Raw genomic sequence first — 19341 nt, 5'->3', positions numbered from 1 at the left:
AAGTTACCTGCTCAGGCAGGAAATCCTATACCATTTTCTTGCCTATTCTGCTCTCTCCCTTTGGCAAATGTTAGTGTGTTAATGCCTTTTCAAACTCTATCTGCAGACACAACCCCCTTTCCCCCCCTGCTTTTTTTTTTCTGGCTGTGTTGTTTTGAGAGAGATAGAGAGAGATAGAGAGAGAGGAGAAAAGGGGGGGGGGTTGATCTTTTTAACTTTTTCCCTGCTTAGAATTCAGGTTTGAGAAAGGTTGGGTGGTTGTGAAAATTTAATGCCCACTTTTGCAATTTTTTTCTATTCAAAAGAGGAGTCAGTAATTGTTGGACAACTTTTTTGGGGAAATTTTTGAGTTTAAATTGTTTAATATCAACCAAGAGAGTTTGCTTAGATTTGTAAAATGTTCTCCCTATTTAATGGAAATTTAATGGAAATCTGTTTCCATCTGAATGGAATTTGATTAAATTGGAATTTGACTAACTTTATATTAAAAGCAATACTAGAGTTTAGAAAAAAAAAAAACTTTCAGTAACTCAGAATATCTTATTAAACTTGTTTATTTTTTTGTGTGAAGTTAGAATGAAGTTGAGAAAAATTTTGGGATTATAAATAGCTATGCTATGCTGTTTTGAGTAAAGATTTGTATGCAAAACTGTTAGAAAAAGAGCTTGTGTTAATAAATGCAAACAGGGTTTGGTGAGCTCTCCTTTGTTGGTTCCTTGCTAGGTAATTTATTTATAAACAAGGACAAAGGTTGGAGGAGGTTTTGGCCCAGAAGTGTGTGCGTGGGGGGGGGGAAAGGCAGCCAGTGGCATTTTTATCTAAAATTGACATTTGGGGACATCTTGGTGGTTAGCATTTCTTATCAAGGGTGGACAATTTTAATCAGGAAGCCTTGGTATACACTTGTTCATAGCAAAGTGGTTTTCAGTTGTGGATTTGAAAGATGCTTTTTTTCACGATTCCTATTCACAAGGCTAGCCAGCCGTTGTTTGCTTTTGAATGGGAGGGAGAACAAAAGAATGCCTTTAGGGAAAGAATGTTGCCTTGGGGGTGTTAACTCAACAATTAGGACAGTGGCAACGCCCGGTGGCTTACTTATCTAAGCAATTAGATGGGGTTGCCCAAGGCTGGCCACACTGCCTGAAGGTTCTTGCTGCTATAGCAGTCCTTTTATAGGACTGTAATAAATTGACCTTCTCATGTCCCATAAGTGTCCACACCCCTCATGCAGTTCATTCTATCTTGGATAATAAAGGGTATTTGTGGATCAGCAGTCAAAGGCTTTTTAAGTATCAGGCGATGATGATTGAAAATCCTCAAGTGAAATTAGTGGTGTCTAACCGGCTAAACCCTGCCACCCTATTGCCCACAGAAGTGGATTCAGAACACAACTGCTTGCTGCCCTGAATTGGTATACAGACAGTTCGAGTTACATGAAGGAGGGGAGGAGGGTTTCTGGATATGCGATTGTGAATGATGAGGAAGTGGTGGAAAGTAGTCCGCTAGGAGCAAACTGCAGTGCTCAAGTGGCAGAATTGTGGGCATTAATTAGAGCATTGGAAAGAGCTGAAGGGGAAACTTTAAATGTCTGGACAGATAGTAAATATGCTTTTCTAACTCTGCATGCTCATGGTGCTGTGTATAAGGAGAGGGGATTCAGGGATTCGGCTGGCAAACATGGGTTACATGGACACTTGATAAAGCATCTTCTCGATGCAGTACAAAAGCCAGCAAAGGTTTCAGTTATGCATTGTAAAGGGGCCATCAGGGGGGAGTATGGGGGGAACTGAATAAGCAAGTGGAAAAACTTAGGGACTAGGTTGTTGAACAAACACCTTCTAAACTAATAACAAGATGTCATCCCTTTAAACCAGGGGATAGGGTGTGGGTGAAACATTGGAAACATGAACAACTGGAGGGGAGATGAAAAGGACCTTATGAAGTAATAATGGCCTCTCCTTTAGCAATAAAGATTGCAGAATCTAAATCTTGGATTCACTGGACCAGAGTTAAAGCAGCTGCAGAACCTCTGTGGACAGTGAACAGGGACCCCAAGGTTCCCACCAAACTCACTCTTAAACGTGTTTAGTATGTTTAATGAATATTTTATTGTTTGTAAACCAGATATTGTATTAGCACAAGTGTATCCTGCACATATATCTATGGCTGCCTGGCTGAAATTCAACCCCCTGCTAAGCCACACCCGGAAGCTGGCTTTCTACGCACGGGAGAAGAAAGGATGAAAGGCTTCCTTCTGCTTTTATATAGTACTGTTGTTGCATGTAATAATGTTTGTCTTTCTAATTTAGGCCAATGGAGCAAGCCAGAAGAAGCTCCACGCCTTATCCAATCTTATGCTATAGGCACGGGCACTTGTAAAGGTCAACCCCTATTGGATTTTCCCCAGAATGCTGGAATGGTAGCTGGCCTCATCCTTGTCAATTTCCCCAAGCATTTGACAGAATAGTTAAAGAAGCCTGTATTACAAGACCACCTGTCAATCCCGAAGCCTGTCAGTATGTTGGATATATTCTTAGGAAAGGCATATGTGTAAAGGCCCCATATAAGAAGCCTCCTCCTCCTGTTACTCTGGAGTGTGGGCCTCCCTTATTCTGGGGATGGGAGCGGGTCACCCTAGTCTCGCAGTTGAAGACGGGATGGAAGGGGACTTGCATCGTACATGTTATCCCGGTGGAATTTGGAGTAACTATCCAAAGACCCCCGAGGAAGTGCCCAGAGAGAAAACAAAGTAGAAGGTCCCATCAGAATAAGGATATGCCCCATCCATTGGAGTCAAGGATGCAATATAATTTGTGGGTCCAATTGGCTAAACTAGCCAACACAACTGATTTTTGCCTTTCTGAAGCATATGACATGGAAAATTTGCTGTCCACATGTTTAATACCAGTGTGTGTTCCAGTCACAGCAGCTAAGGAATTCAGTCACATACTCCTAACGTTGCCATTCCAGAAGACTTACAATGTGCACATGTCACAGGGTGTGAGCAGAATATACCTTCACCTCATTGCCTGAAAGTGAGCCAAGAAAAGCTAAATTGCACATCTTTCCAAACAGTGTCTTTTGGGTATGCAAACATATGGTTACCTAAAGGGTGGTTCTTCACATGTGGGAATTCCAGAGACAAGAGTATAACAACATACATACATCAGACCCAAGTGTTATGGAATGAAACTTATCTGCATAGATGAGATAAGTCTCATCAGGGGGGAATAAAGTGGTACCTGGAAAAATACTGGTCCGACAAAGGATGTGTATAAAAAGCAGATGGCCCAACAAAAATGTGGGTTTGTTTTGCTTACAAGACAACTCTTAAATTTAGGATGGCCAGACATCCTGTTCCCAGCTCTGCACATGATATATTACTAACTGCCTGTCACATGGTATATCTCAATTGCTTAACACTTGATATATTGCTGATTGCTAAAAACATTCCAATGTAAACGAGGAGCTATCGATTATAGATCTGTCTAGTAGTTTTTCTATGTTAGAATAAGGACCTATAGAATGTAATGTGACCCGAAAATAACCCCCGCCAGAAAGGGTTATAAAAGTGGTCATCAAAGTACAATCTGAGTTCAGACTGTTTAAGCCAGGATGGCTCTCTGAACCTGCATGCAATAAACTTCCCTTTCCTGAAAGAGCTGATTCAAGTCTTTGATTTCTACAACAATGCAGTATTTCAAGTGTTGCCTTACCAAGTCATTGTAAAGTGTTATTAAAACCTCACATGATCTTGATTTTATCCCTGTTAATATAGCCTAGCACTGTGTTGGCTTTTTTGGCAGCTGCAGCACACTGCTGGCTCATATTTAAGTGACAGTCCACTAGAACTCCGAGATCCCTCTCACAGTTACTACTACACCTATACTGTACCTGTGCATTTGGTTTTTCTTGCCTAAATGTAGAACCTTACTTTTTTCACCCCTGAATTTCATTTTGTTAGCATCCAATATTCAAGTCTTTCAAGATCCTTCTGTATCTTAAGCCTATCTTCTGAAGTGTTGCTTGTTCCCCTGGTGGACGAGTGAAACAGAGTGAAGGAGACTAGCGAACGTGTTGGCTATTTCTACCAGCTTAGTGTCATCTGCAAATTTGATGATTTCCCCATCTATCCCCTTATTTCGATGAAGATGTTGAAGATGTTGAAAAGCACTGGGCCCAGAAGAGAGCCCTACACACTTCCCTCCATGTAGATGCAGTTCCATTGAGGACCACACACTTAGTGTGGCCAGTCAGCCAGCTACAAATCCATCAGGTGGTAATGCTGTCTAACCCACATTTTTCTATCTTGTCAAGTAGTAGGTTGTGGTCTACTTTATCAAATGTCTTACTGAAGTCCAAGTAAATTATATCCACACCATTTCTCTGGTCCACTAATGTTGTCACCTGGTCAAAGAATGCAATAAGATTTGTCTGGCATGACGTGTTTTTGACAAACACATGTTGCCTTTTGGTTATAACTTTGTTTGCTTCTAAGTGTTCACTTTTTCGTTGCTTGATTATGTCTGCCAATTCCTTCAGAACCTTGGGGTATAATCCATCAGGTCCTGGTGATTTGAACTTGTCTGGGGTGGATTGGTGTTAACTTACCATTGTCTTGCTTATTTTAACTTGTGTTTCTAATCTGTTTTTACAGTACTGTTTTGATAGGTTGGACTGTTTTTTCCCTTTGTGTAAAGACGGATGCAAAAAACAAGTTAAGTAGTTCTGCTCCCTTACATGTAGTCTTCATGTCACAACCACATCCGGAATTAGCAACTAAGTTAAGAGAAGTGGTCACTAAGTCAAACCATGACTATATTTATGATCTTATTTTAGCTTTCCTTTGCTTTATATACTTATGAAGGTCGTAAATGCAAGGATTGGTTCCAAATTACTGTAAAGGTGTATAGTTCTTCATCCAACTTACTCATATCTTGCTATGTTCCATTTATCCTCTCATTAGACTGAAAGAGTGGTGATATGATACGAAGCAGAAAGCTGCCTCCCTGAACTTTTAACATTCCAAATACATCGGGTTGAATATCATCTATCTCAAGCCAGTATAATCAGGAGATTCCTGTTAATTCGAAGCAGAGGTTTTTGAAATACTGTATTCTGTGGAACATTAGGATCCTTCAGTCAAGGCCCCACTTACACTTGGGAGAAGGAATTTGGAAAAGGAATTCGGGAAGATTCTTAAGTCATTCCATTTCATTAGCCATAACCAAGCAAAAATACCCTATCCACCGATGAAGAAATGTCATGTCTACCCATTTAAATAAAGGGAAAATACGGGAAATATTATTTCTAAAAACATGTTGTGTTTTATAATATATTCCTTTTAAAAGAAAAAAGTGACTCGTTATAGCAGTTCTTTATTCATTTTAATTTGGTTCTGCAGCTCGGTCGCCTTGAAAAGTAGGCAAAAGAGTAACATTGACTCTGCCAAACTGTAAAAGCCGCTCCCAATCAGGGGAAGCAGAAGGGAGAAGCGGAGAGCGGGGCGAAAGAACCGAGGCAAGCTGTGATTGGTTCGCTGTTCTACATATCAATCAGGGGCGGGAGGCAGGACCATCACAACCACGGGCGGCGGAAGTGAGGAATCGCACGCGCGCCTGGTCGCTTCCCAGGGATGAGTCGCCCCTTTTCCTGGCATCCTTTCTGATTGGGTTTCCTGGCACTCTGCTAAGACGGAAATAGTCCAAGATGATGGCGGTCGTGATTCCTCTCCGTGCCTTCTCAGCGAGGTCTGCCCGGATAGCGCTCGCCTCGATGCTGCTGCTTATAGCGCCGGGTGTCGCCTTGGCCGGGAGGAATCAAGTCAAAGTACTGACTGACGGAGCGTGGCAAGAACTGCTGCAGGGCGAGTGGATGGTGGAATTGTGAGTCCTCGAGGGCGGAGAAGCAGCTCTTTTCCCAGAATCGTAGATTGGGAGGGACCGCAAGGGTTCATCTAATCCAGCCCTCAAGAAAGGAGAACTGCTCAGGGCTACTCCGCTCCACCGTTCGCTAGTCTCCTTCGCTCTGTTTCACTCGTCCACCAGGAGAACAGGATGTTTTGATCCTCCTATCTCCTCCTTGGGGTTATCTATCTAATGATCATGAGAAGTGTTTGTCAATCTTGGTTACTTTAAGATGGGTGGACTCTCAACTCTCAGAATCCCCAGCCGGCTTACATGCTTATGTGTGCATGTTGCTTGGGGAATACTGGGAATAGACGTCCATGCATCTTAAAGTAACCAAAGTTGACAGATGTGGGTCAAGGGGAATTTTGTACCCTTGATTTGGTAATTCTTTTGGAGAGGGGAGTTTCTGCGTACTATGTCTGAGTGAGAGGAACTCTGCTGTTTCAAGCCAGCCATTATTCTGCGGAAGTGAAAGCAGAAGCACATAGTTCCAATTTTTGAATGAAATAAAAAATGAGTAGGCCAAGACTGGTGTCTTTCAGTGTGTTAAACCCTAAATGCCCTGTTTTCCCCATGCTTTGTTTAGTGCAATATATCACATTTTTCTCCCTCAATTCAGCCACTGCCAATGTACTGACTTGTGCATCCAGTCTAGGCAATTAAGAACAGGAGTCCCTGCTTCCCATCAGCACCATCGTATATGCTTCCCCCTCCCCAACTCCCAATGGTTTGTGACTGCAGGCAAAACAGCTCATTTGTTCCATGCATGGACCAAAATATGAGTTTTTTGATTTGGCACAAATCACCTAAAACTGTTTTGTGCTTGAAACAGTTAATGTACAGAATGTTGAATACATCTCTAGCACATGGTTGTTGAAATACTCCATCAGTATTCAAGAGCATTATGCCTCCTATTATTTTAATAAGGTTAATGAATTGTCATATGAAGGAAGATAATGTAATAAACAGCCCTGTAAGGCATGTCATAGAATCCAGTGAAGTTGATCAAGGTTTTATGGCTGCAAGCTGCTTTGTATTTCTGAGTGAGAACCTCAATGGTTTGTTTACTTTAGAATATTACCTATGTTGAAATTCTTGAGCAAAGAGGCTTTTTTAGCTATCACAACTTTATATTCATTGAATTAGATGTACCAAAGAACAAAGTAGGAAGATTTTGTGTGCAGGGCATAACTTCTTCCCTTAAAATTATCCCTTTTAATTTTGAATATTTCTTACGCTCTATTATAATAGTCAGATGGTAGGAACTACAGTTTCCATAAATCATATTAGTAATATATAGCAAGTATATACCCCAAAATACCTGCAGTTTTTATTCTCAGATAAGAAAGAAAAGGTTTTTTTTTTCTTTGTATAACAGTTGGTTACATAGCATTTATTTTTCAGCTATGCTCCTTGGTGTCCTGCCTGTCAGAATTTACAGCCAGAATGGGAAAGTTTTGCCGAATGGAGCGAGGATCTTGAAGTGAATATTGCCAAAGTAGATGTAACAGAACAGCCAGGTAAGTTCTTTCAATGTGAATTGAATAATGTAAAGTATGTTTTATTATTTTAGAGTAAGTTATGCACAGTTGCAAGTTTGAGGTGCGGTGGCTCAGTGGCTTAATGATGCTGGAGATGGTCTCTGCTGCGTTGGTTCAAGCCCTAGCAGTGTGTGGAGGAGTAAACTCCCATTAGTTGCCTCAGCTTTTGCCCATCTTGCAGTTCAAAGGGATATTCTATAGGAGTAGATAAATAGGTACCACTTTGGTGGGAAATGAATTGAGGCAGTCAGTGCAGTCAGTCAGATTTCTGCTGTCTCTGAACTTTCCTTCCCATTTGTGAAGCAATTCCAGAGGAGGGAGGGGGACTCAGATGTTGCTGCAGGAAAAGCCACTCATCTTTCTGGTGTGAAGCCAGCTAGCCCTCATGTGGTGCACCATGGGAAGTGTGCAAGCATTTACTTGATAAGAGCTGGTAAATAGGCAGTCAAACCACTACTATGCATGAGCACCATAGTTTCCTGGTTAATGTAACAATGCCATATGATAATAATAATCATCATCATCAACATCATCATCTGGGAAAGCAGATAATAACAAGACCTGGCAATGGCTAAGAGCAGGAAAATTGAAGAAAGAGACCGAGGGACTAATTCTGGCTGCACAAGACCAAGCCTTAAGGACAAATGCATATAAAGTCAAAACTGAGAAGACAGCAACAGACAGTAAGTGCCGCCTATGCAAAGAAGCTGAAGAAACAGTGGACCACTTGGTAAGCTGTTGCAAGAAGATTGCACAGACTGACTACAAGCAGCGGCATGACAAAGTAGCAACAATGGTGCATTGGAAGATCTGCAAAAAATATCATTTGCCTGTAAGCAAAAACTGGTGGGATCATAAAATAGAGAAAGTCATAGAAAATGATAAAATTAAACTGCTCTGGGACTTCAAAATTCAAACAGACAAGCACCTGCAACATAACACCCCAGACTTAACAATTGTCGATAAGAAAGACAAAAAAGTCTGGATAGTGGACGTGGCAGTGCCTGGAGATAGCAGAATAGAAGAGAAAGAACTGGAGAAGATAACAAAATACAAAGACTTACAAATAGAAATAGAAAGACTGGCAAAAGCAAGCAAGGGTAGTACCAATAGTCATAGGCGCCTTGGGTGCAATCCCAAAACAACTGGAGCACCACTTGAGCACCATTGGCATTGACAAATTCGCTATTAGTCAATTGCAAAAGGCGGCCTTACTAGGAAATGTATGAGCCGAGGTGGCGCAGCAGTTAGAGTGCAGTACTGCAGGCCACTTTAGCTGACTGTGTTCAGCAGGTCAGCGGTTCAAATCTCACCGGCTTAAGGTTGACTCAGCCTTCCATCCTTCCGAGGTAGGTAAAATGAGGACCCAGATTGTTGGGGGCGATGTAAATATATATATATACATTGCTTACTGGTATACACCGCTTAGAGAGTGCTTGCACTTAAAGCGGTATATAAGTCTCATAAATAAATAAATAAACTACTTCCATCCTGCGACGATATCTGTAATACCATCAAACATCCACATCTGCCTATCTCAGGTCCTGGGTAAGGACTCGATAGGTAGACAAAATGCGAAATCCAGTCTGAACATCTGGCTGACTGTGCGATGATCAATAATAATAATAGTTGCAAGGTTTTTCTCCAACCTGAAATTTGCCTTCATTACTTTTATTTATTATTTATTTATTCAACCTATATGTCCATAGAGACGCAATGACTCAGCGGTTAAAGATGTTTAGCTTACCTGGGTTTAAGACCCAAATGCTATGCAGTGTTGTGAGCTCCAATTACTTGCCCCAACTCCTGCCAACCTAGCAGGTCAAAAGCATGCAAATGCAAGTAGATAAGTAGATATAGGTAACAGCATGCAGCGTACTTTGGCATTATCATGAAAGTGTCTTTGGACAGTGTTGGCTCCCTGGGCTAAGAAACAGAGATAAACAGCACCCCCCTAGAGTTGGACTTGACTGGATTGGCAAAATCTTTACCTTTATATGCTGCCCATCTTTTCTGGTGCCAATTGTAGGCAACTTACATTAAGTGTATTCATAATGCAATTGTATGTAGCCTCAGGCTTTTTCCATCAGATAGCTTCACACTGTGTTCTGAGGATGCTGATAATTCTTCAGAAACTTTTTGGGAATTTCCTAGTGAGAAGTAAATTAATTTTGGAAACTCTTTCAGGAGTCAGTTTGGACTACTAGCATGCCTGCACTGAGGGTAAATAAAATAGGATTATGAATTCTCTACTTTATCTCTCTGAACCACCTAATTAGTTGACAAACTGATGAGGAAAGTTTTTTGGAACAAAAGTCTTTAATAAGATATATAATTTTAGTAGTGAGAGTTATATGTGGAAAGTTTTGCATTCAGAATTATTCCTCTGTTGTGAACTATGTAGCCTGGTGCAAATTACATGGAATTAGGAATTCCCAATTTTATTTGTGATATAGAAACAATAACAACTGTTGATTTGCTGAAACATTATGTGTGCTGCTATTGTTCCAACTTTAAAAAAAAAAACATGATATGTCCTGGGAAAATGGAATAATGTAATAGCTTGGTAACAGAATATAGTTCTTCAATAGCTTTATTATGAACTGAATAGGGTAATGGCTGATAACATGTTTGAAAAGTGAAACAATTTTATCCTCTGGAAAGTTCTGACCAGTTCCATTTTTGTCTGCCTGTTGAATTTTTCATAAAAATAATATATAAGAAACAGATGGTTTTTACTGATCAGGTTCTGGGTATGGCTGTTGGTAATAGATTGTTTATAGGATGATGGGGATGGGATGGGGTGGTATGGTCTTCAATAATGTTACTTTAACCTTTGTCTCTTTAAAAAAGTCACCTGCAATTGTATGCATAATTAAAATGAGGAAACTTAATTTGAGCAAAGTTAATGTATTTGTGACTGATTACCTTGAAATACATCTACTATAACGAACTCTTAACTCTCATTTTCTCTCTGGATCTTTATATAGGACTAAGTGGAAGGTTTGTCATAACAGCACTTCCCACCATTTACCAGTAAGTACTTTAAAACCAACTGAGTTGCTATAACTCTTGTGAGCAGGAGTTCTAGTCCCATGTCCAGCATAAAAGCCTGCTGGGTGACTTTTGGCCAGTTGCTCTCTCTCAGTCTAACCCGCCTCACAGGGTTGTTGTGGGAAAAATAGAAAGAAGAAGAAATGTTAGATGTTTGCCATCTTGAGTTGTTTATAAAAGTAATAAAGGCAGGATATTAAATAAATAATCAGGTAACCTTGTCTATAGTGTTGCTAGGTGAGAAATTAAGAGAATTTTAAGTGCTTGACATGGCTCTTATTTTGGACAGTTGTAAAGATGGAGAATTTAGACGGTACCAAGGTTCCCGAACTAAAAGTGACTTTATCAATTTCATCAGTGAGCAAGAATGGAAGTCTGTTGAGCCTATTTCTTCATGGCTTGGACCATCTTCATTTCTGTAAGTATCAGCAGGAATCTTTCTACTCCCTGATAGGCTTGGGAAACAAATACAAAAAAACTTGAATTCTGGCTTTAGATGAATCTAGTTAATTTACAGATGATGACTGTAGTCCTCAGCACTGATTTAGGCAAGTTACTGGGAAATTTTAACCCTAACTGTTCCCCCCCCATGTATGTATGTGTATGTATATGTCCTACCAAGTTTAATAATTTATGAAGCTGACACCAAGTTAAGATCTAAACTAATGATTTCTGAAAATAGTTACGATCTTGATTGAGTCTAATTATTTTATATTTTCATTCTTTTTCTTTAAGATGCTTAGGATAACAAAATAGGTCATAGGCAGTCATTGCATTTTATTCTGCATGGGTCCATTACCACCTCGTACTGGGCCCAGTTGTGAGCACCTCACTTTAAAAAAATAGAATAAGTTCAGAGAAAGAAAGTCAATGAATATGGTCAGGGGACTAGAAATCTTTTGAAGAGAAGTTGGGTCTGTTTAGGTTTGAAAAGAAAAGATGACATTTGAATTCTTAGCTGAGGTTATAGTAGCAATAGCAATAGCACTTAGACTTATATGCCGCTTCACAGTGCTTTACAACCCTCTCTAAGCGGTTTACAGCGGTTTATTGCCCCCAACAATCTGGGTCCTCATTTTACTGACCTCAGAAGGATGAAAGGTTGAGTCAACCTTGTACACTATGTCCAAGCCGTATCCCCAATGCATTAAGTAAGTAATTCTGTCAAAAAGACATAACTTTAATTTGGTTTGTGTCTAACTCATGTTGTCTCTTATTGCTATATTCCTATCCATGGCTCAGAGATATGTTGTTTAATAGTCTGAGGATCCCACCCAGTAAAACATCAAACTGGGAGATCTTTAGTTCCCTGTGTTGTCTTCCTCCCCTTGTTTGAAGATAGGGGCATTTGTTCTCCTGCAGTCTTTGCGATGGGACCTTTGCCAGTTTTTTCAATGCCAAGAACACAATTCATTTGGCTTCAAAGATTTGAGTTCATTTAAATGTTTCTCCTTGTATATCTGAGTTGCAGTTCCTTTATCTCACTAGTAGCAAAATGATAGCCAGCGAAGGTTTTGTTTCCCTTCAGAGTGAAAACAGATATAAAATCTTAATTAAGATAGTTTGCCTTCTCTTTTTTACCTGTTACTAATTCATCCCTTTCTCTTCATAAGAGATTTAGAATCTATCATTTCAGATACATCTCCCAATCACCTTTTGTGGTTGTTTTGGGAACTTTTTGCAAGTCTCAAGCTCATTGTGTGATACCATACTTTCTCCTTTGATTATAGGGCTTTCCTATTCAGCCCCCCCTTTTTTTCTTCTTTTCAATATTGCCGAAAACTGTTTGTTTCTACATTGATTTCTTTAGGTGTCTTCCAATTTTTCTTCCAATAGGAATCATTTACAATTAGGTTCCATTTATAGTTAAACGTGGGAATTGATTACGTTGCAGACAGATGGAAATTGCATGAACAACTGTAATAGAAGTTAAATGCTGAATCCCAAGTGGGCTGCTTAGATCACTGAAATCCACTGAAAGTTCTTTAATTGTAAATTTTATTTTTGCCTCTTTGGTTATAGAATTACCCCTTATTTCTTTGCAGGATGAGCAGCATGTCTGCCTTATTTCAGCTTTCCATGTGGATTAGGGTACGTACCACATCATTCTTTAAGTCAGAAGAGATATTAGGTTTGAGTTTATTTATTAAATATATATATATGGCTGCCTAACTCACTCGTGGTGATTCCAGATGGCTTACAGAGTTGCTGTCCAGCTAATTTTCAAATTTGTTTTTCTCCCTTTCAGCAATGTCACACTTATTTCACAGAAAACCTTGGTATACCACACTGGGGATCCTATGCAATTTTTGCATTTATAACTTTGTTTTTGGGGCTGCTGCTAGGCCTTGTAAGTAAACATTTCTCTTTGCACTCAGAATTAAAAGGAGAAGTTAAAGCTTGAATGCAATACTGAAGAATGTTGGTTTTCTTTTCAGATCATGGTGTTTCTGGCCGATTGTGTTTGTCCCTCTAAAAAGCAAAGGCCACACCAGCACCTTCATCAGAGTAAGTATATTGCATGCCAAGTGCATCTCTTCTTGGAGTGAGACAAGAAAAGGGAGCTTTAAGCATCGAGCCAGTCTTGAAGTTATCACCTTTGTTTGGCTTTGTTTTTCATTTTATTTTCCTGCCTTAGTATGTTACCCAAGTTTTTCCAAAATCATAAATCATCTAAGTAATTAAACTGCCTATTAATTAAATAATGGCACTTAACTTTTTTTCTCTTAGCCCTGCCCATTTTCAACAGCACTACTCAGTGACCAAGTGTATCTCTTAGTTCTTATTCCTAAACCAGCAAGAATAGAGGGAGGCAAGTTTAAGCAAACTCTCGTGTTTGCTTAAAAGGAGATAGAAGTGCTATTATGTCTGGCTGGGTATCTTAAATAACAGTGCAAGGATTCAGCAAGAGCTGCACAAGGTTTCCGATTTTGTCTGAAGATGCGTTAGTGGTTACTGAAGATGAGGGAATAGCTTCCCCCAGGTTTGATAAAAATCAGCTATTAACTTTCTGGTCCTAACAAGGTTATGCAACTTAAAACAGTGATGCTCTGTGGCCTAAAAGTCATACTCCTCACAAAGAAGAATACAAAGTAAGAGAAGAAATAATGACATTCTCTTGAGTAGGACCCAGCTGAAGATCAAAATTTTAGCAAGTGTCAGTCTTAGAGTAAACTTCACTGCTCCAGGAAATCATGAGTGGGCTTTAGCAAACAGTTTTTTCCCCACCCCTTATATTTAGGATTGGCATATGCTACCTAGCCTTATAAAATTCATATCGGAATCTTATCCATGCAATGGTTTAAATCTTGAGTTGCTACTTTGCTCACAGACAGAAGTGAGGGGAAGTAATTTATTTATTTCTTAGACTCATATCTTACTTTTCCTCCATGAATTCAGTACTTGGGAATCTTAATTTTATCTACGCAGCAAATTCCAGGAATGAAGTTATGCAAAAGAGATTGGCCCAAAGTCACCCAATCCATAGTTCAGGATGGATTTGAAGCCTGATTATGCTCTAGCAACTTAACTATTACAGCAACTGTCTCTCTAGGGCCAGGATCATGTATTTTTCCCTCTCATTCACAGAGGGGAAACAAAGCCATTTTATTGTCCTTTATAAACTCAGGACCTCTATTCCAGGGATCATCAAACTCCCTGGTTCTAGAGTGATTATATAAAATTGCAGAGGAAAATCAGTGAAAATTGACAGTCTTTAATCACATTTTTATCAGTGAAAGTGTTCTATGAGTGGATTTCCACTGGCATGAATTTAAAACCAAATTAACGTTTGTACTCTGTTTTAAGAACCATTAAGGTATTCTGCAAGTTGCTTTTTGCTGCATGACGTCTGCAGAACCGGAATGTAACACTTGCATTAATGAAACTAAAATCCCACACAAATTTTGTTTTTAAAATGAGTGTTTCTAAACTCCATTGGATTGTTACCTTCCACAGTTCTAGCATAAGTTGTGCAAGTTGAGTTTAATGGTAATTACAATCCAATCTTTTTGTTAAAAGTGGGCAGCATGATTTCTGGGAACTCCAGAGATACCATTAAAGATATTTGAGTGGGTAGGGGTAGTCTCTTTCATACCATATGTGCAAATTGTTCGCCCTGCTTCTTCACCACCTAAAGCAGGGGTCCCCAACCCCTGGTCTGTGCACTGGTATCGGGCCGCGGCATGCCAGAAACTGGTCCGCACAAACAAGCAAAACCCCATCCGCGGGATGCAGGCAGCACACAAAACCACGCATCCTCCGATCTGCGGAAAAACGTCTCTCCACGGAACTGGTCCCTGGTGCCCAAAAGGTTGGGGACCTCTGATCTAAAGAGATGAATGGCAATGCTGAATTTTCTTCTCTTCTTAGGAAAGCTACCAGAATCTGCTCAGCATTTGAAAAAAAAAAGTGAAGAACTTGATGGAGTCAATCTTGATGGTGGAATGGACCGTGGAGATCCAGGGTACCCTGTTCTTCCACCAAACCCAGTGAGACAACGCGGCGCAAAACCAGCTTCTGAAGCAGAACAGTCATAGCTCCTGCCCATTTTCTGGAGTTCCTGGGTGGATACCTGATGTTCAAATATGCAGGTGGGCAGGAGAGGAAGGGGAAGTCCTCCTCTTCTACCTCTCAAGAGAATCAAGACTCAGCATCGTTTTGAGATGGTGAAAAACTGTTTCTGAATCTTTCAGTGGGACAAGTTTAAAGTGTGGTGATGGAAATGCTTTACATGTCTCCCTGAGACAGGTCTGGGAGGTGCAAAGGGTTAATTTGCCGATGGCACAGTGAACTCCAGAATTTGGATGAGTTCCCAGTTTCTAGTCTGCAGTGCTGGGACAAACATTGGGCCCAAAAAGCAGATGATCCCTTCTGACGAAACCTTTCTCTCCAAATAGAAATAACCCAGAAGGAAAAAGTTTTCTTTCATTCCTCGTTTGGATCCCAGCTCAAGAGGTTTGCTTTTCCAAGTGCAAAAATACAAAAGGCTCTTTTCATTCTGACTAATAATAATAATAAAAACCCCTTCTAGCTAATTTTAAAAATCCAGGAAGATTTGAGGCCCAGATTTTTGAACAGCAGCTGATTCACTCCCCCCCCCCCCCCACCAAAAAAACCCCTGGATCCCATGGCAAAGAGTTTTTTTTGTTTTTGTTTATGAGGTTATTATGTGAGAGGCAATTGTTCAAAAGCAAAAGAGCCCAAAGTATCCCTTTTGCCTGGCTTGAACTCCATCCTGTTTCCCAATGTTGCTTGATTAGGCACATCAAGCTTCTTACGCAGTTAATTGGCAGGAAAAAGAAGTAATCATGTAAAGTTAGTTTAGTTTAGTTAAGCTATTCCTAATAGCTTAAAGACTAAGAGAAGTTTACTAGATAATCCTGTAGGGAGGGATGCCATTGTTAGCATAGTTGTCAGTTTCCCCGATGAAATTTTCTGCTTAGATCTTTGAATAAATTTTCATTGTTATCAGTATTTCAGGACATATGGATTCTTGCAGCAACTTCCATCAGCATACCACAAAGCCAAGAAATTCTGGTAGCTATCATTTTTCATTTGTTTCCTTTTAGTTCTGTTTCCTAAGATACAACATTCTCAGAAAATTTTCTGACATTACCTTCTTTTTGTATCACAAAAAGCCACTTTGACAATATTTTTGCTTAATCAAAATTAATCCCCAAGGAGGAAGACTCAATGGTCACTTGACATAGTTGGCTAGTCTGCCTTAACCATATGTTGACAAATTACATGTTTTTTTGATTAGCTTGAAAAGCTTTAGTAAAATAAGATTTTTTTTAAGTTTGAAAAGCTTTTTTTTAAAAAAGCCAGGATATTTCCTTGCAAAGGCCTTAGCTTATAAGTAGAATACAGTGCAATTGGCTTAAAAAGCAGGCTTAGAGCAGTTTAGTTTTGTATAAAATAATCTTTTTTCCCTTCTTAAAACTTTCTTTATATTCTCCTGAAAACTAGGAATTACTTGTCATTGTTTTCTGAACCCTGCCCGAGTTTCGATGTACTAACAGGGAACTCACAGATTATAGCATTGCTTGTTTTTCCGTTTGCATTTTCTGTATGGGCAAAAAAAAAAAATTCATGTTTTCTTCCAAAGATGTTAAAAATCAGGTGCTGGCCAGTAAACAGCCATCTCCTCCCCAGCTTGCTTGTTTCCTTAAAAGGTCTTCCAGCCATTGGGAATCAGGTTCTTTGGCTCCTGTATAGGTGTGTTTGCCTCTGCCACAAAGAATTGACTCAGTTAATATTTTTTTGCAGTTTTGAAAAGTGTCTTGTTTGTATTCAGCACCTGAGACAAAGATATGCAAAGAGGTTGTGCTGTTGGTCTATTTGTCTTACATTTAACCGAGTCTGTGTTAATTGATTGAAACAAGCTTCTCAGGTGCCAGTTCTTGTTTCACAATGGCCACAAACTGGCAAATGGGACTTTCATACTGAAGCATTGAAGTTAATGCATCTTTGCTTTAACGTGATCTATATGGAGAATCAGTAGGTGTACTTGAAAGCAGTCTGGCGTCATTCTTGGGGGAAGTGGGTTGTTCAGTCCAGTTTATGAGAAATGGCTGCTAACCTCCAGGGCATTCCTGCTAGCAACTCATCTGCTGCAGTTGCCCCTAAGAGCTCCACTGAATCAGAAGCTAGTTGAGGTTTTCTTGAACTAGAGATACTTCTCCCTGTAGCAGACATCTGGATTTCACTGTTGTGCTTCTAGCTCAACAGTCTCTCTGGTCAGCACTTCCTCCTCTGAAAGCAACCTTCAGTGCAGAGTAAGTTGTCACACACTGGGGGGGGGGATAAAGTTCTACACCTACCTGTTCCTTGTTATGCTCTCCTTTTGCAAAAAGTTGTCTTTTTACAGAGCAGGCAATACATAAGCAGTCTAAAGTCAAAAAGTCCTTTCTTACAGCTTGTTCAACATTTGTGGGCTGGCAGTTAAATAACCTTTAAAACAAATTCAGATATGCAGGAGAAAAAGGGTGAGATGAGGGAGGTCATGCCTGAGGACTATGCTGTGATGAAGGAATTATTCATCTGTTTAGTCTTTGAATAAGCCAGTTTAAAGAGAGACTAGCAGCCCTTGTTAATTTTCCAAGGATGTAAAAGCATGTTCAGTATTCAGCTGTTAAGCTAAATATGTTCATTATAATTGGTAAGTGTTTTTTGTCCCCTTAAGGAAACATTTCCAAGTAATAAAGTTATCTCCATGTCTGGAATTTTATTTATTTGCAGCTTGATCATTCTTTAAGGGTCATGCCATTGCTGCCTCTCGCGGCACAGAGCTTTGGGCCGTTGTGAGAGGCAGCAATGGCGTAAAGCATCATGTGGCCTCGTGCCACGAGCAGAGGCAATGGCGCAATGCACCACATGACGTCCAGCTGCAAGTAACGGCAAGTGGCCACTGAAGAAGTCAAGCAGCGGTGCAACAGGTGTCGGGGCCTGGGAGGCCTGGCTGTGGTGGTCCATGGTAAGACATCCCCCCTGAAAATAAGACCTAGTGTCTCTTTTGGAGCCAAAAATATATAAGGCGGGGTCTTATTTTCAGGGAAACACAGATAGTAGCAACTTTGAAATGGGTTACCTTTTCTTTTGGCACAATTATTAGTGAAAAGGTTTAAAGCATCTCCTGAGGAATAATATGAATACTAAACTAATTATGAAGCTCTCAAATAGTTGATTATTCTAGTTTTTTCATAGAATTAAAAAAAACCAATTATTTCAGTGCACATGTCAATAATTGAAAGGCATACCATGCATGTTGGTTGTCTATTTGAAACTTTTTTTAATTCTACTTTCTAGTTGAAACCACATGAGAAAATGTGGGAAATCAAGATTCAACTCTTTCTTCATTTAGAAAATTTCTTGGTACCTTTCCACAAACTCCCCCACCCCCAATTATGTTTACTATGCAACTCTTGAAAGCAGGTGCATTTCCCCCCAAGATTATACTGTAGCTGCAGAAGAAAACTACGCACTGCATATTTCCTGTATTATTTCCAAAGTGATGCACGCCCTATTAACAATGTCAGTAATCATACAGTTCCTCATTTGCAGTGTAATTTCTGTTTCAATTTGTGTCTTGATATATATAGTATTATACAATGCAGATTTTTTGTGTTGATTTGGCCCATTTTATTTCAAACTTTCCTGTTTATTTTTTTAAAAAAATTCTGTTTATGAAACTGTTAGTGAATTGCCATGTAAGTGTGTATAAAACCACATACACCTACTGTATATAGATGTATAGACACATACTGTACTTTATGTATTATGATTAGTTTCTAATTGGTTCAAGAGTTGCTTCACAGACTAGATTCTATACACAAGGGGTCTCCAATCTTTCTGGGCTCAAGGACTGGAGGGAAGGAGAGCAGCTTCAAAACTGGTGTGTGTACGCACGCACGGGGCCGCACACTCTGGCGCCACACTAGCAGTTCTGTGCATGCAGTATGTGCTGGTGTCATGTGCATATGCGAACGGCCACACAACCCGCCTGGGCTAGTGGCGCATGCACAATTGGGCTGCGGACACACACCCCCGCGCTAGTATTCCCATTCGCACCTGCATGCATGAGCAAACGGCCGCGGGCGCTAGCATTAGTGGGGGGGAAATACGCCCATGCGTGCATGCACCAGCGAACCGTTTCTGTGGCCCGCTGGCCAAGAGCCCACAGCCCTGTCCTGGGCTGTAGACCATAGGTATACACCACTTAGATTTAAACCAAGCTAGCTTCCTGTCTGAAAGAATTCATGGTAAACTGTTCTGAGATTTGGGCTGTTAGTTCGCCTAGAAATGTAACTCCTTCACTGTGAGTAGAACATTTTTTA

At 40.1% G+C, this 19341-nt stretch overlaps 1 protein-coding gene across 1 annotated transcript; it reads left to right on the top strand.

Moving 5' to 3' along the window:
- Positions 1-5589: 5589 nt before the first annotated feature.
- Positions 5590-17735, top strand: TMX1 (thioredoxin related transmembrane protein 1). Its single transcript, XM_039358632.1, has 8 exons — positions 5590-5885; positions 7314-7429; positions 10441-10486; positions 10794-10922; positions 12550-12595; positions 12753-12854; positions 12943-13012; positions 14876-17735. The coding sequence occupies exons 1-8, from the start codon at positions 5710-5712 to the stop codon at positions 15040-15042; spliced, it is 852 nt and encodes a 283-aa protein (XP_039214566.1). The 5' UTR covers positions 5590-5709; the 3' UTR covers positions 15043-17735.
- Positions 17736-19341: the final 1606 nt, after the last annotated feature.

The sequence above is a fragment of the Crotalus tigris genome, unplaced genomic scaffold (genome assembly GCF_016545835.1).
Source record: "Crotalus tigris isolate CLP2741 ecotype Arizona unplaced genomic scaffold, ASM1654583v1 scf7180000019042.1166422, whole genome shotgun sequence".
Lineage (NCBI taxonomy): Eukaryota > Metazoa > Chordata > Lepidosauria > Squamata > Viperidae > Crotalus > Crotalus tigris.
This window is presented reverse-complemented; position numbering and strand designations above follow the sequence as displayed.

What these genes read in the sequence shown, in the direction of transcription:
- TMX1 (XM_039358632.1), top strand. Translation starts at nt 5,710, where the DNA reads ATGATGGCGGTCGTGATTCCTCTCCGTGCCTTCTCAGCGAGGTCTGCC. An exon ending in GGCGAGTGGATGGTGGAATT is followed by an intron (nt 5,886 to 7,313) that starts GTGAGTCCTCGA and finishes TTTATTTTTCAG; the next exon opens with CTATGCTCCTTGGTGTCCTG. An exon ending in GCACTTCCCACCATTTACCA is followed by an intron (nt 10,487 to 10,793) that starts GTAAGTACTTTA and finishes TATTTTGGACAG; the next exon opens with TTGTAAAGATGGAGAATTTA.